The sequence below is a fragment of the Mesoplodon densirostris genome, chromosome 19 (genome assembly GCF_025265405.1).
Source record: "Mesoplodon densirostris isolate mMesDen1 chromosome 19, mMesDen1 primary haplotype, whole genome shotgun sequence".
NCBI lineage: Eukaryota > Metazoa > Chordata > Mammalia > Artiodactyla > Ziphiidae > Mesoplodon > Mesoplodon densirostris.
The window spans coordinates 46,962,447-46,978,186 of NC_082679.1; the positions used below are offsets into that span (position 1 = coordinate 46,962,447).

Genomic DNA, 15,740 nt, shown 5'->3' on the forward strand with positions numbered 1-15,740 from the left:
ACAGCCAGATCCCCTCATGAAGAAGGCTCCCGGGCAGCTGCTCTGAGAACCTGGACTTGGTGCTGACGTGGCCGCTGCGATGGTGGGGAGGGGAGGATTTTGCTACTGTTCCCTCTGTGCCTGCTTCTGATGCCCAGGTTCCCTCCTCTGGCAGCCTCCCTGGGCTCATGAAGGAGGTGACTACCTTAGAGCCAGGGAAGCCACTGCACCCACTGCCCTCTCCCCACAAGGAACCAAGGGCCTGAGCATGTTATGGGGCACAGCAGGCCCACATGCCCCAAAGGGACTTCACACCTCAGAGCTGGGAGAGATCTCACAGGTCAACTGTCCAAGTGACTTTCACCTGTTCAGGGTCCCCCAACTGAGGATGAAATGAGGGGCAGGACACGAACACCGCCCAAGAGCTGGCAGCAAGTGGACCTTCAACATACAGGGTCTTTCCTAGTTCTCGGGGCAATCCCAGGAGGAAAGAATGACTTTCTTTTCTTTTTCTTTTTTTTTTTTTACAGGTGAGTAAGATGAGGCTCAAAGAGAACTGAGGTGCTGGAGCTCACCCATCAGGTAAGTGGAAGAGCAGAGCTGGCCCTCTGGTTCCAGAATCCTGACCTCAGTCTCAGCCTCCTCGGCGGGATTTTGTGGGAGGGGTGGGGGGCTGGGGAGGGAGTGTATATGAAAGAAGTGCAGGAACGAAAACGCAAGCGAGTGGCGGGGCTGGGTCTGGCGGATCGGTGGCTTCCTGGCAGGTCTGGGTCAGCTCCCACCACAGAGTCCCCTCCCTGCCTCCTCCTTCCCTCTAACCCAAACAGCAGCCCGTCATGGGATAATACAACCTGGCTCTTGGTGCCTGGGACTGAGGACTGGAAGGAAGATGGGGTCTGCAACGGAAGGGCCCCTCCCTCCCACCCTCCATGAAGATACCCCTACTGGCTGCCAGCAGCATCAAGCAGCTGGCCTGGGCTTAGGGACTCTCTCTTCCTAGAGGCCTCCTGGGCCCCTGGACCCACACTTTTCTTCTCCCGGCTGACAGGAACTTGTGCTCCTTGTCTTGCTGAGGGAGGCTGTGGTAGGGCTCCCCGCATCCTGCGTGCATTCAAGAGCAGAAGCGCCCCCCTCCCCTCCGCCGCCACCCTGCAAGCCCCTTCCCTCAGCCCCAGGTGGACCCCTTTCTCACTCACCCTCGCGCACCTACGCCGCCTTCCCCAGCGGGGGAGCGCTTCCGGCGCGCTGAGCAGGCGCGGTGGGAAGGCTGTTGGTCGCTGGCCCAACCGGCGAACTGAGAAGCCAAGCCAAAGTCAGCGGGGGCTTGGGCGGCGGCGCGGGGGAGGGCGGTGAAGCTGAGGCGTCCGGGCCCGCGGGGGACGAGGGGGCGGATGGGCCGGGGGCGCTGCGAGAACCCGCGTTTTCGCGCTTTCCGGCCGGCTCAGGCGGCTGCCGTCGGGCCTGGCGGGGTGGGCTGCGGCTGCGTCCTCCGGCCCCCAGGGGGCGGTGCGGCGCGGCGCCCGGTCCTCTGCCGCGCTCGTTTCCGTCCCCGCGGCCAGGAGGTGGCGCCCGTCAACGCCAGGCGCCGCGCCGTACTCGCCGTCGAGGCGGCGGTGTGGTACGTTCGAGGGCTCTGGCTGCCTGGCCTCCCGGGTTCGGGGTTCCCCTCGGCGCGTACCCCGGGCGTGAGCGCGGCGGGCGGGCGGGCGAGCGAGCGAGAGAGCGGGCGCGCGAGTCCCCCAGCGGCGCGGGGGCGGGGACCAGGGTCGGCCGGGCCCACAAGAGCGCGAGCACGAGGCAGCGTCCCGCCCCCGCCGTGAGCGTTCCACCTGCGTAGGCCCGCCCAGCGTGGCGGCAAGTGAGCGTTCGAGCTTGGGGCCCTCCCGGCGAAGGCCCACGTGAGCGTGGACCCGCGAGCCGTGAGCTGGAGGGAGAGACACCGGCTCTTCTCCCCGCTCCTCAGGCCTGAACTGCGACACTGACTGCGCTTCCTGAGCCGGGCACCAAGACTGGCACCTCCTACGGCCTAGTGCCTTCTACCTGCATCGCCCATGCAGCCCTACCCGACCATCTTCAACCTGTTTCCTGGATGAGCTGAGGCCTCAGTTCACACCGAGGGCTTAGCCCCTCTGCCACTTGCCGGGAGCAGGCCCACCCTTAAGGAAGGGGTGATGGAAGGGCCCCTGGAGGATGGGGATGAGTCCTCAGCCTCCCAGGGCCACGCCACTGACTGGAGGTTTGCTGTGTGCAGTTTCAGAGATGCCTGGGATGAGGGGGAACCTGCTCCCCAGATGCAGGACCCCAATCCTCCGAGCCCACCAGCAGGGGCAGCCCAGGGGGAAGGGCTACAGGGCAGCCCTCTGCCTGGTGAGCTTCAGTCACCTCCAGGACAGAAGGTTGCACATGGGTCAGGGGATGGCCAGAGGGGCGTATTAGGAGGTTCCTCAGTCCAGTGGGAGGAACCAGCCTCCTCTGGAATGGAGATCCTCCTGTGCCCAGTGTACTCCCACCTTAGTCTGGCACAGGGTGAGAATGACAGCCAAGGAGGAGGCTTGGCAGGGGACTCAGTTTCAGGCAGGGCAATGCCAATCCGCTTGGACCCTGAAGGGTTGGACAGTGACCCTGTGAACCTCGGAGATCTTTTATCTGAGACATCGTCAGAGCTACTGGAGGCAGGTAAGAAAGGAAGGTCTTGGAAGGGAGTGAGGGTACCTGGAGGTGGGGAGGCCTCTGACTCTACTCAGGCTAAAGCCCAAGTTCACGTAGGGGTCTCTGGGTAAATGGCCCAGTGTAGACCCAAGCCATTTTCCTTCCCAAGACCCCAACGGATCCAGGCTCCTTAAGTCCACTGACTGCCTCCTGGCCCAAGACCTCGCCTGGGAGCTGCTTGCCAGTGGCCTGGCTGCCCTGCCAGGTAACTGGGAGACACTAGAGGCAGAAGAGGTGGGGTGACTTGATTGTGCAGGTGTTCACTGCCTTCTCTGCACAGGGACTCGGGATGTAGAAGGCAGGGCAGTGCTGCTTCTGAGTGCCCATAACCCAGCCTGGCTTCACCCCAAGTGCAGCAGCCATGAACTCATCCGTCTCCTGCTCTACCTGCGAAGCATCCCCAGGTTGGGGGGTGGAGGTTGGGGGACAGAACCTGAGCAAGGGGATGGCAGGGTTGTGGAAATAGATACTGAACCAAAGCCTGCTCCTTTAGGCCCAAAGTACAGGCCCTGGGACTGACCGTGTTAGTGGACGCCCGAATTTGTTCCCCAATCTCTTCCCTCTTCTGGGGGCTCAGCCAGCTGCAAGTGAGTACAGGATTATAGCTCTCCTCTTCCCCCCCAACCCTTTTTATAGGGTTGGGAGCAGGGCTGAGCTCAGATTCCTTGCAGGAAGCAGCCCCAGGGTCGGTGCACCAGGTGCTGCTAATGGGAAAGATGCCTCAGGAGGTGCCTTCAGGGCTGCAGGTAGGGACTGAGCCATTTTGGCCAGGGTGGAGGTGGGGCACTTCCCCACCAGGCCTGAGTCCACTACACCTTCTTCTTCTGCAGTTAGAGCAGCTGTCCTCTCATCAGAGCCTGCTGACGCACATCTCCACCTCGGCGTTGCCCACTTCACTAGGAGGAGGCCTGCCTTACTGCCACCAGGCCTGGCTGGGCTTCCGGATGGTCAGTGCACTGGGTGGGGCATAGGGTGGGTAGGCAGGCAATCTGGCCAGCAGAGGAGGCTCCCCTGGGCTGGCTTGAGCAGTGCAGTGGCCTGGGATCCAAGATGCCTGGGACTAGCACTGTGCACTGCCCTGGTCATGCCTGCCTCTGCTCACAGCGTCTGGAAACCCTACTGCAGAGCTGCCAGGTGGTTTGTGCCCTGCTCCAGGGGGCCATTGAGAGCATGAAGGCTGTGCCCCAGCCCATGGAGTCTGGGGTGAGTGTCTCCTTTCAACACCTCCCCGAATGCTCCCTATCTTCTTCCTTTTCCATGCACACCTCCACTGCCTGTTGCCCTTAATCACAGGAAGTCGGTCGGCTGCTGCGGCAGGCACGGGTCCTGATGCAGCATGTACTAGACTCACCTCGGTTGGCATGGCTACAGTGCCAGGGAGCCTTGGAGCTGGCATGGCTGAAGCAGGAGGTTCCAGAGGTGACCCTGAGCCCAGACTACAGGTAGGTGCAAGCCCAGATCTTTCCCCAGCCCACCATATCCCATGCTAAGGACTCAGTGGCTGGCTCAGAACCAGCCAGGATTGTGGTCCTAGGACAGGGTGGAGTGGAGCTAGGCACTCAGCAGGGGCGCTAAGACATGTACCATGCACCAGGCCTGCAGTGGACGAGGTTGAGGAGCTGTATGGTCGCGTGGATGGATTGCTGCACCAACTGACCCTGCAGAGTAACCAGCGAGTACAAGCACTGGAGTTGGTCCAGATGCTGGAGGCCCAGGAGGGCGAGCTGCACCAGGTGAGAACTATCCGCCCAGGTGGGCGTCACCTTTAATCTCAAGCATCACCCCCACCCCACAGCAGCTCTCCTTTCTTTGTTTGTACTCCTCCAGATTGAAGTGTGGTTACAGCAGGTGGGTTGGCCAGCACTTGAGGAACCAAGGGAACCCTCATTGGACATGCTGCTTCAGGCCCAAGGCCCTTTTTGCGACCTGGACCGAATTGCCCAGGTGAGTTTAGTTACTTGTTCATTGAGCACGGAGAGAGAGGGGAATGGGTTGGGGGTGGAGGGAAGGTCTTCACAGAAGTGACTGATGAGGACATGTAGACATCTGTGGAAAAGACCTGGGCTCGCGGGCTGCACTACCAGGCCTGGGCTTGCTGAGCCCAGTCTCTGTCTCCAGGAGCAGGTCAGGCGAGGGGAGAAACTTCTGCAGCCACTGGTTGGCTGGGATGCGGCTGAACTGGGCCCCTCTGGGGCCCGCTTTCTGACCCTGCAAGCCCAGTTGACCGACTTCTGTAGGGCTTTAGCCCAGCGGCGGCAGCGGCTGGCAGATGCTGAGAGGCTGTTGCAGTTCTTCAAGCAGGTGGGTGAGGGGTCCCATCCCTGGCTCCAGGTGGTCAGTGAAGCCAGAGGGGTGGCTGCTCAGCTCTACGACAGCTTGAGTTTTGTTGTATACCTTGCCTGTTTTCTCTTCTTATCTTCAGTCTGACCCCAAAATCCTACCACTGACGATGCAGCCTGGGGCCAGCATTCTGTGGGGATGGGGGGAGGTAGAGGAGAAGGCTTAGCAGTCTTGGTGGGATCCTTCCTCAATGCCTATCTGGCCTTGGTGTTTCAGGCCTTGATGTGGGCTGAGGAGGGGCAGCGGGTGTTGGCAGAGCTGGAACAGGAACATCCGGGGGTTGTGCTGCAACGGCTGCAGCTGCATTGGACCAAGCATCCTGACTTGCCTCCTGCCCACTTCCGAAAGATGTGGGCTCTAGCCACAGGGCTGGGATCTGAGGGTATCCGCCAGGAGTGCCGCTGGGCCTGGGCACGGTGCCAGGACACCTGGCTGGCCCTGGACCAGAAGATGGAAGCTGCTCTGAAGCCACCACTGACAGGTAGCACAGCTAGCTTGTGTGTCAGCAGGGTACTGGCTGTACCTGCTACCCTTCCCCTGAGGAAGGCATACAGCCTTGATCGGAATCTGGGACTGAGTCTCAGAGAATCTGCCCACCACTGCCACCATGAGGCCGTTGTGGCTGCCTGCCACAGACCAGAGGCTGGAGTTGGTGCCCAGTCAGGGTCATGCCCCACCATGCCTCCGCCAGGTAGCTCTGAACCCAGGAGTCCCAACAGGTAGGCAGTGAGCAGGGCGGGGTGGGCAGTGTGGCAGGGCAGATGTCTCGGGTCCTGATTCCACCTATCTGGTAGACTCCAGCTGGTGCTGGCGGAGATGGTGGCTACAGAGCGGGAGTATGTCCATGCTCTTGACTACACCATGGAGAACTACTTCCCCGAGCTGGATCGCCCTGATGTGCCCCAGGGCCTCCGTGGCCAGCGCGCCCACCTCTTTGGCAACCTGGAGAAGCTGCGGGACTTCCACCGCCATTTCTTCCTGCGTGAGCTGGAGGCCTGTACCCAGCACCCACCCCGGGTGGCCTATGCTTTCCTGCGCCATGTAAGCTCCTCAGGCCATACAGGCCCTGGCTGATTCTGCCACATTCAACAGAGAGCTATTGGGCATGTGCTTGGGGTCAGGCCCTATGATGGGTACAGCTATGAGCAGGACCGACTGGTCCCTTTTTTTCAGGGTGCTCTTAGTTTAGCAGAGGAGACATAAAAGTAAAAAAGATAATTGCATATTATAGTTGAGGTTAGGAGGGAAAAAACGGGATAGATAGGTGATTGTGAGTTAGCAGCAGGGCAGAGGTATCCCCTTTAGAGAGAGCAGTTAGAGAGGCCGCTTAGAGGAGCTGGTGTTTGAGCTAAGGCCAGAGGGAGGGGCTGCAGTCAGAGCATTCCATCCAGAGGAAAGATCAAGTGCAAAGCCCTGGGCAGGAAAGAGGCCCAGTGGTCAAGGAAGAGAGAAGTCAGTGTAGCATAGTGTAGTAAGCAAGGGAAGGTGTAGTCCGAGGTGAGGTGAGATTAGAGCACTGCCCTCAGCTGTGGGAGCAGCAGAGCTGTATGCAGGACTTCTTCCCCAGAGGGCCTGAGGGCAAGCCCCTCTCTGCACAGTGTCTCTTGCCAGATCACCTGTTATTCAAAGCAGGGCACACTGGCTCTGTGTGGGGAGGCCTCCTTGGGACCTTTAGGCATTTTGGTCCTCCCAAACTGAGAGTGGTTTGACCCCCTTGGATGCTGGCCCATTTGCACCAGACCAAGCTGTGTATCTTTGCAGAGGGTGCAGTTTGGGATGTACGCACTCTACAGCAAGAATAAACCATGCTCCGATGCCCTGATGACCAGCTATGGTCACACCTTTTTCAGGGTAGGTGAGCCTGAGACTAGTGGGAGGGGGGGATGGAGCAAATAACCTGAAGCTCCCTGACGGTCTCTTACGCACCTGGCAGGACAAGCAGCAAGCACTGGGGGACCACTTGGACTTGGCCTCCTATCTGCTGAAGCCCATCCAGCGCATGAGCAAGTACACACTGCTGCTGCAGGAGCTGGCACGGGCCTGCGGGGGGACCGTGCCAGAGCTGAGTGCCCTGCGGGCTGCCCAGAGCCTCGTGCGCTTCCAGCTGCGACACGGCAATGACTTGCTAGCCATGGATGCCATCCAGGGCTGTGACGTGAGTCATCACAGGCTGTGGTGGGCAGGGGCAGTGGGTGTGAAGGGAGGGGGCAGAAGAGGCTGGGCACCCACTGGGCCCCAACTTGGCAGGTCAACCTCAAAGAACAGGGGCAGTTGGTCCGACAGGATGAGTTCACGGTGCGCTCTGGGCGCCACAAGTCCCTGCGTCGTGTTTTCCTCTTTGAGGAGCTGTTGCTTTTCAGCAAGCCTCGCCGAGGACCCAAAGGCATCGACACATTTGCCTACAAGCGCTCCTTCAAGGTAGGCCCACCCAACCCCTCCCTCTGCTCACTGCACCCCCAGTGCCTCACTAAGCTCCTTTCCTGGCCACACAGATGGCAGACCTTGGCCTCACTGAGTGCTGTGGGGATAGCAACCTGCGCTTTGAGATCTGGTTTCGCCGTCGCAAGGCCAAGGACACCTTTGTGCTACAAGCTGCCAGCTTGGCTACGAAGCAGGCTTGGACAGCTGACATCTCCCGCCTGCTCTGGAGGCAGGCTGTCCACAACAAGGGTGGGTCCCTGCCCCATTTCACCCCACACTCCCCTCCTTGGAGAGCTCACATTGTCCCAGAGGGGCCCCAAGGAGGGCCTAGGGACCTGGAAATACTTGGGAGGGTGGAAAAGGTCCCTCAGCAGCAGCCGGCGCAGGGGAAAGAACTCCAAAGTCAGGCAGTCCTGCACTCAGTCTTAGACTGTGCACACAGTATTAACCTCTTGAGTGTCAGAGGCCTCATCTTTAAAAGGAGAATTATGACATCTCATGGGATTGTTGGGAAAGGCTCAGCGCACAGGACAATCTGCAGGCTATGGGTGTACAGGAGAGACTAATATAAGGGGGAAGAGTGATAAAGGGCTGGGCTCATGTCCAGATGTCCATTCTCCACCCAGAGGTGCGCATGGCTGAGATGGTGTCCTTGGGTGTGGGGAACAAGGCCTTCCAGGACATCGCCCCCAGCAAAGAAGCTATCAATGACCGCACCGTCAACTATATCCTGAAGTGCCAAGGTAGCAGGCAGGCTGCAGGGGGTTGGGGTGAGGAGAGCTGCACAGGGGGCAACATGGACCTGTCAGCCCTAGGCTGTGCTCCCCTCAGGACCTTGGCCCACCTGGGCTCTGGCCTGTCCCAACCTGATCCTCTTTCTCATACAGAAGTTCGCTCTCGGGCCTCCATTGCTGTGGCCCCATTTGACTATGACAGCCCTTACCTGGGGGCCTCAAGCTCCCTTTCTGGAGACCCTGCTTCTTGCTCTGTACTGGGGTCCCTCAACCTGCATCTGTACAGAGACCCAGCTGTTCCGGGCTTCCGCTGGCCCCTGTATTCCACCAGCTTCCCAGAGGAAGCAGTACTGGAGACTGAAGCTGAGCTGGGCAGCCAGCCATCTTTGAGTAGGTCTGGGCTTGGCCAGAGGCAGGAGGGCATGGCTTGGGGTCTGGGCCTCCTCTGCTGACAGCTCACCCAGTCTCCCTTCTTAGCTCCTGAGGACTCAGAGGTCTCCTCCCAGTGCCCGTCAGCCAGTGGCTCCAGTGGCTCGGACAGCAGCCGTGTGTCAGGGCAGGCCCTGGGCAGGGGCCTGGAGGACTTGTCCTATGTGAGTTCCATTTAGCCTTATACCCACCAGCCCTTTCTCAGCCCTGCCTGGGCCTATGGCTGCCTTGCTTTTAGGTGGAAATGGGGGTGGTAGGTCAGAGCCATTCCTCAGAGACCCCACCTGGACCCTGAGCCAGGGAAATACATGTTCATGCCTAGCTTTGCACCACAGGTCTGAGCCTGGGCTTGAAGGTGGGCAGTGGATCCAGTTGCTGCTAGATCCAAGGAACATCACCTCTCTCGGGATCTGCTATGACCAGGCCGTGGGTGGCACCTGGGTCGCTTCCAGCCCACATGCACAGCCCTGTTGACTACCCTTTCTGATGTCTGTGTCATTGGACAGATCAGCAGGGACCTCTCCAGGGGCTGCTGGTTGCAGAGCCTAAATGAGCACCCTGATTCTGGGCCCCTGGCCTCATGTCCCCTTTTTCTCTCCCCATCTCCAGCTCCCACCCCAGTTGTTCCCACCCAGAACAGAGGGTGGGTGTTTGTTTCTATGCTGTAGGCTGGTGGGACATCTAGTGACTGGGCTGCCCCACCCCTCAGTAGGAATACAGGTGGGTTCCTAGCCACTGCTTCCCAACCCCTGGTCTCAAAGCCAAGCTCATCCCTGTTGGACTCTTACTCTTGCCTGCCCTGGCTCCCTAGGCCCAGGCCCTTCTTTCCTGGGTGAGTTTGGTTATATTGATTCAAAGCTTTTTGAATAGCTTTCAGTTTAAGATTATTTCACTGGTTGTAAGGTCTTTGGTGTCTCAGAGATGGAGTCCAGACCCTTGACTTGTGATTTATTCTTTGTTTATAATAAAAAATAAATTAACACACCCTTGGATGGGCACACACATCCTGGGGACATCCCCGGTTAAAATGAACCTTGGCGATGGGATGGGGTGTTTGTGGGGCAGCTTCTCTGGGCACCTTAGCCATCTTGTAAATACTTGCTCAGGAGAGAGTAAGAGACAGACCTCGACAGGCCCCTCTGGATGAGCAAGTCCACACAGCGGCCATATTTCCTGGCGAAAGGCAGCGTGAGCTGGAAGGAAAAGGCTGGTCTTATTCCTGACTTCTGGCTGGTTGCTTACTCTGGCTGTGTGGATGGGGTCCTCCTATCTGGTTGGGGGCAGGGTCAAGGCAAGGCCACTTGATGCTGTTGAGCTCACTTCTACCTAAAGGCGTCTCCCAGACCTGTGGTTTGGAGTGGCTACCAGGGAACACAACAGGATGAATAGAGGGCCAAAAGTGCATGTTTCCTGCCACTGGTTTTCCACTTTCTAGTCGTAGATGGTGACTTCACTTTCCACTCAATAGAGTAGGCAGAGGATAGTAACTTGGCACTTTTGTGTGTATAGTGAAAGGTGTTATAGTAATGTACTTGATTACAGAAATGCCAGATTAATGAAAAATTAGCTAAATCTTTTTCACCTACAATGTTAAAATGTGAATCCTAAAATTATTTTAAGGAATCAAAAAACCTGAGTCATTCCTTTCCCCTTATTGAACATTTTCCTTTTCTTTGTAAAAACTGCTTTAAAGCAGCTTAAGTGTAAAAGGAATGTACAAAAGTATTGACATCATGGCTGAGTAGGTGAAGTTGGTATCAGTCATTGAAAACATCTATCTGACTCCCAGTAGTTTCTCTGATTTCAGCACCCCAAAACCTTGAGCTCATATGATGTGCTTCCCTGAGTGTAGTCAGGGTTGTTAGTGATGGAGGCTAAACTGTTAACATGGGAGGAAAACTACAAAAACCAGTGGCCTGAATACTACTTTTTGACCACTCTAGACAGGTTAATTTCATCCATTGTTCCTCCTTCACTGAGACCAGAGACTAGAGGTCTAGTTGCCTGTCTTGCTTTCTGGGCAGCACTGGACTGGCCCTCGTGCAGCAAGACAGTGTCCATCTGAGGCATCTGGAGGGTCGCCATTCCCAGTGGGGTGCAGGTGGCCCTCACCTCCACCCAGCTGTACAGATGTTCCTGGGTGTACTGGTCATCCTTGAAGCCAGTGATGGCCAGCAAGTCCACCACAAACTGCTTGGGGCTGATGTTCAGGGTCTGCCAGAAGAGGCCACAGTCAGGGCTGGGGGCAGCAGTGTGACACACATTTGCTCCCAGCCCCTCAGAGTGGGATGCAGAGCAGGGGCTTCCCTGGGCCTGCAGGAGCCACAGAGTTCAGAGGATACTATCACTTCAAACTGCCTCTTGGCCAAGGCTTGGCCCAGATGCTGCTGCCCTGTCTCCCTGTCCCTGCCCTTCTGCCCCTGACCTCTTTCCCTTATTCCCCTGACCCCATATCTTGGCTTGCTTCCTCTTGCCTTGCCTACTTACTGTGGAGGCAAGGGGACAGTGGAGAAGGAACAGGGCCTGAGGCTTATCACACGTACCCACAGCCGGTTGGCCAGGGAGACCACCTTGGCTGTGATGGCTTTGGGGTCCTTTTGCCTGATGGAATCCAGAATGATGTCAGTCAGGAAGCAGTGACATTTCTGCGCGTAAAACATCTCTTCCCAGGACAGAGAGAAACTCAGGAAAGTCACCTCTGTGGAGGAGAGAGTGGATGTGGCCACATCTGCCACGGCTAGAGCCTTAGAGCCAGCCCGGAGTAAGGGAGAGGTGTAGGGCTTCCAAGGGAGACTGTATCCCTGAAGTACCCTGGGTGGGGGCTCAGGCATCTCTGCGAGGAAGTGCAGGGCCAGGCATGGCTCCAGAGCCTTACCTCGGGGCTGGGGGCTGGCTGTGGGTGGCATGTGCCTGAGGTTGTCCATCTGTGTGGTATAGATGATGCTGTCCTCAAAGAACATGCAGGAGCCATCACTACCCACCACGGGGGGGTGGGTCACTTTGAGGATGACCCCTGTGCTGTCCACCTCACTGGCCTCAGGCAGAGACTGCTCAGGGGCAGGACTTGCTGTGAAAACATGGGGAGAGGGCTCTCCTTAAGCCACCTCAGAGCCCAAGCAGGGAGGAGACCTCTGGCAACAGACCAGTACAGTCTGTCACAAGCCTTTGCCTCCAGCTTCTCAGAAGTGGTACCCTGGGCTGGCAGGGGCATGTTCTGGCTCTCCTCTCTCCATTGCCCTTGAATCACTGCAAGCCAAATCCTGAATTTCAGAACTCCAAGGAACTTTCCAAATCCTCTGTTGAACTAGGACTGGTAGTAGAGCTGATGACAACCCAGCGAGGGACTGGAAATCTTTGTAAAATTATGAGAGGAGCTTTTGTGGGGAGTTGCTGATGCATGTCCATTCTGAAGAATATGCTTGAGGGACTTACCTGGTGGCACAGTGGTTAAGAATCTGCCTGCCAATGCAGGGGACACAGGTTTGATCCCTGCTCCAGGAAGATCCCACGTGCCACAGAGCAACTAAGCCCACGTGCCACAACTATTGCTCCTGCACTCTAGAGCCCTCGAGCCACAACTACTGAAGCCCACGTGCCTAGAGCCTGTGCTCTGCAACAACAGAAGCCACCGCAATGAGAAGCCCATGCACTGCAACGAAGAGTAGCCCCCGCTCGCTACAACTAGAGAAAGCCCGTGCACAGCAACGAAGGCCCAACGCAGCCAAAAATAAATAAATAAAAAATAAATAAATTTATTAAAAAAAAAAAAAGAATCCGCCTGCGCATGCAGGGGACATGGGTTCGGTCCGCGGAGCAGCTAAGCCCGTGCGCCACAACTACTGAGCTTGTGCTCTAGAGCCCTCAAGCCACAACTACTGAGCCCGCGTGCTGCAACTCCTGAAGCCCACGGGCCTAGAGCCCATGCTCCACAACAAGAGAAGCCACCGCAATGAGAAAGCCTGCGCACTGCAATTAAGAGTAGCCCCTGCTTGCTGCAACTTGAGAAAGCCCATGTGCAGCAACGAAGACCAGCGCAGCCAAAAATAAAACAAATTAATTTTTTTAAAAAAGAATATGCTTGAGAAACCAACTTGGGGCTCACAGGTGGGGCCCAAGAAGACCCCTCCAAGCAGGGTCCGAGCCACTAAGAGGGAAAATGACAGAATACTGTAGGAAGGACCTTGAAGGAGCAGAGGAAACAGTCCATCACAGCAGTTCTCAGCGCACTTCCCTGGGCTGCTCCACACTTCCCCACCACACACACACCTGTCTGTTCAGCCCGGTCCCCATATACCCTCCTGTCTTCTGGACTTCTCCCCTTGCATGTCCATCAGTACCTCACATGCAATGTGTCCTCTTCCCCAAGTCCTACTCCTTCTCTTGTCCTTCCTATCTCAGTAACCATCCACCCCCTTGCAATCACCCAAACTAGAAACCTGCCCCCTCCTTGGCCTGATACTTTCCTGCTTCTTCCAACTGCCTAACTTGTTTCATCTAGAATGATCTTGGCATTTCTAACATGTATCCTCCTGCTGCTGCATTTCCTCTGCCCTGGAACAAACTTTCTAAATGCACACCTGACTGCTTGCTTCGTTGTTTAGAATGCTTCAGTGGCTGTCCACTCCCCTTAGGATTAGAACAAACTGCTAGGTCCTGAACCTGGCCCACAAGACCTGTCCTGATTTCCTTATGTCTTCAGCCTTATCTCTTTATCACTTCATGTGAAGCCTGGTCTCCAGCTGCTAGACGCATGACTTGTGTTTCCTCAAGCACCCAAGGCTTCTCCTTCTTTCCCCTGCTGACTCCTCAGCCCCCAACCCTTCTCTGTGCTCCTGTCACTTCATAGGCACTTCCTCCCATATGCCTCAGGTAGTTTCTCAAGCCCCCAAGTCATGCCAGTGTGCCTGTCATTTCTGGGTGTTCTGCTTGGCATCAGTGAGTGCAGAGCTCTAGTCCCCCTTAATCACTGACTCACTCTGTGGTCTTGGCCAAGGTTTGCCTTCTCTGTTGTAAATGAGAATTAGGTCAAAGATGGGACAGGACTCACCTCTCTCCTTTGGCCTCTGCTTGCCCCAGTCCTTCAAGGTGACAGCTCTTTTCATGGGGAAGTATGGCTTAAAGGTTGGCTCTGGCCCCTTGTCTTTGGTTCCAGCTCCAGCCCCTGCCTGTGGGCCTGGGTCCTTCTCTGAGGCTGTGTAATGGCCTTTCCAGGAAGCTGAGGTGCTGGGCTGGGAAACAGCCTCACTTCCTGAGGGGAGCTGCAGGGTGGCTTCCTCCAAGGAGCTGCTCCGGGGGCCTGGCAGTGGCTGGAATTCCCATTGTTTGCAATTGACCATGTCCCATTCCCTTACCAGGGAGATGAGTTTTTGCATGGGGGTGACAGGAGGGTCTTTGCTTTCAGATTTCTGTGTGAGGTTGACTGTGGTGCACTTCTTCTTGAGAGGACTCTCAGGGTGGGCCCCCCAGTGTCTAGGGTTGGCACATAGGCCAGGACAGTGTGAGTATGTGCTGGGATTACCCACCCTCTTGGCACCTCGGCATAGGGACACCTGGATTGTCCGGAAGTACTGCTCAGCCTCCTCTATCTGGCTGGATCTGGCCAGGGTCCTCTTGGCCTTGTTCTGTGGAGTCCTGTCATTGCAGTCTTGTAACTCCATAGGCATGCAAGCTGTGGTCTGGAGAGGGAGGGCACAGCAGCTCTGGGCATTTTGTGCTTCCACGTCAAAGCCTTACCCAAGATCTCATAAGCTGGGTCTCTAAGACTTCACTTGCTTACCCAGAACAATCCCATACCCCACATGGGTCTTACATTTGAGATTTTCTCAGTCTGAGTGGAGGTGGTACCAGCCCAGGGTCCTTTCACACGCCAAAGGGACATATCAGCATCCCAGGCCACAGGCAGCCATTTCCTTGTGTCTCCCTCCAGGTTCAGAAACCAGTCACTGTGCCAGGAGCCATGTAGGCCCGGCTCTTTCATTTTGCCATAGCCCTCAGTAGCGGTCTGCCCCCTGATCCCTGTGCTGGTGCTCTTTCAAGACAACACCAAACCAAAGAATGCTGGGACTTACTTCTTTGGCATCTCTACTGAACTCCACCAGTGACCCTGGCCCTTCTGTCACCACATGCAGCCTTCTGATGGGAAAAACTTCTTCATTTCCAGATTCTTTCTCCTGGATCCATGACCTGCAGACTCCAAGAGGGTTTGGTTAGTAAGAAGAAGCTTCCACTAGTCCATCGACCAGGTCTGCCCTTTGGCTGGGAGTTTACTCTAAACAGCAGGGGAGAAGGGGCTTTAAAGGGTTTTGCTTAGGTCCCTGCCCAATCCTGGGCCTGCTCCACCCCCTTAACTCTAAGTAGAACAGGTCCTACTGGGAGGTGAGACTTAGGACAGGATTCCCAAGAGGAATATAAAGGTTCAAACTTTAGAACATGGTGTCAGGAGCAGTTTCCTTACTTGTATGCCTTACATTGGATAAGGGCTTCTGAGAGGGATGGGATGTGGTATTCCTCCACCTCCTGGCAGAGGAGGGGCCATTCCCTGCAAATGACAAGGAGATGTCGCACTGGGCATCTGGGGTGGGAGTGTGGATGGGGTTATAAGCCTCCAGAGCTGCTGCCTTGAACAGCAGTTCACATGTTGGAAATAATATAATCTCCCTGAAGGCTACAAACTCAAATTTCCATCTTGAAGAGGGATGGGGTTTCATTATATGATTTCCTTCCTTCACTCACTTAAATTCAGATGGTAAAAGTAGTTTTCCAAGTCTCAGGAAGTTGAGAATGTGTCGAAACATTTGGCCATCCCCATGGATCAGCAGGGTCTGTCCATATGTGATCCAGTAAACTCTCTGAGGGTTGGACAGCAGTTCTGGATACTGCAAAGGGTTGGACACCAGACTCTTGTTAGTCTGTTAAAGGGCTATGTCCTTATTAAGGGGCAGGTCAGCCTTCTCTTCATTTTCCTAACCATTCTAGAGCAGAGGCTTTGGGATTTCCATCTCCCTATCTTGTTGGCCACAAGGAGCCATAATGAGGAGGAGAGCATCTAGGGAGAAGCACATCATCTCTGCTTCAAGTTTTGCTGGCTCCTAGAACACTCTCTTGAGGCATCTGGAACCTCACCCTATG

At 56.3% G+C, this 15,740-nt stretch overlaps 2 protein-coding genes across 2 annotated transcripts in view; one reads left to right on the forward strand and one right to left on the reverse strand.

The window, feature by feature from the left end:
• The first annotated feature begins 511 nt into the window (after positions 1-511).
• Positions 512-9,509, forward strand: PLEKHG4 (pleckstrin homology and RhoGEF domain containing G4). The gene is made up of 22 exons (XM_060083026.1): positions 512-561; positions 1,943-2,655; positions 2,798-2,893; positions 2,969-3,092; positions 3,182-3,275; positions 3,360-3,434; positions 3,519-3,635; positions 3,793-3,891; positions 3,982-4,130; positions 4,283-4,421; positions 4,516-4,632; positions 4,807-4,989; positions 5,245-5,747; positions 5,823-6,069; positions 6,790-6,879; positions 6,962-7,183; positions 7,276-7,446; positions 7,521-7,698; positions 8,076-8,192; positions 8,337-8,573; positions 8,661-8,776; positions 8,948-9,509. Exons 2-22 carry the CDS (start codon positions 2,151-2,153, stop codon positions 8,951-8,953), a joined length of 3,585 nt encoding a protein of 1,194 aa, XP_059939009.1. The 5' UTR covers positions 512-561; positions 1,943-2,150; the 3' UTR covers positions 8,954-9,509.
• A 182-nt stretch (positions 9,510-9,691) lies between these two features.
• Positions 9,692-15,740, reverse strand: part of KCTD19 (potassium channel tetramerization domain containing 19) — a 28,995-nt gene continuing 22,946 nt past the window's right edge. The window contains exons 9-16 of the mRNA XM_060083169.1: positions 15,345-15,487; positions 15,067-15,150; positions 14,681-14,795; positions 13,660-14,287; positions 11,488-11,679; positions 11,156-11,310; positions 10,725-10,826; positions 9,692-9,805 (exon numbers count right to left, since the gene is read on the reverse strand). Of these exons, the coding sequence (XP_059939152.1) occupies positions 9,692-9,805; positions 10,725-10,826; positions 11,156-11,310; positions 11,488-11,679; positions 13,660-14,287; positions 14,681-14,795; positions 15,067-15,150; positions 15,345-15,487 (1,533 nt within the window). The remainder of the gene's footprint in view (positions 9,806-10,724; positions 10,827-11,155; positions 11,311-11,487; positions 11,680-13,659; positions 14,288-14,680; positions 14,796-15,066; positions 15,151-15,344; positions 15,488-15,740) is intronic.

What these genes read in the sequence shown, in the direction of transcription:
- PLEKHG4 (XM_060083026.1), top strand. Translation starts at nt 2,151, where the DNA reads ATGGAAGGGCCCCTGGAGGATGGGGATGAGTCCTCAGCCTCCCAGGGC. An exon ending in GAACCCAGGAGTCCCAACAG is followed by an intron (nt 5,748 to 5,822) that starts GTAGGCAGTGAG and finishes CCTATCTGGTAG; the next exon opens with ACTCCAGCTGGTGCTGGCGG. An exon ending in CTATATCCTGAAGTGCCAAG is followed by an intron (nt 8,193 to 8,336) that starts GTAGCAGGCAGG and finishes TTTCTCATACAG; the next exon opens with AAGTTCGCTCTCGGGCCTCC.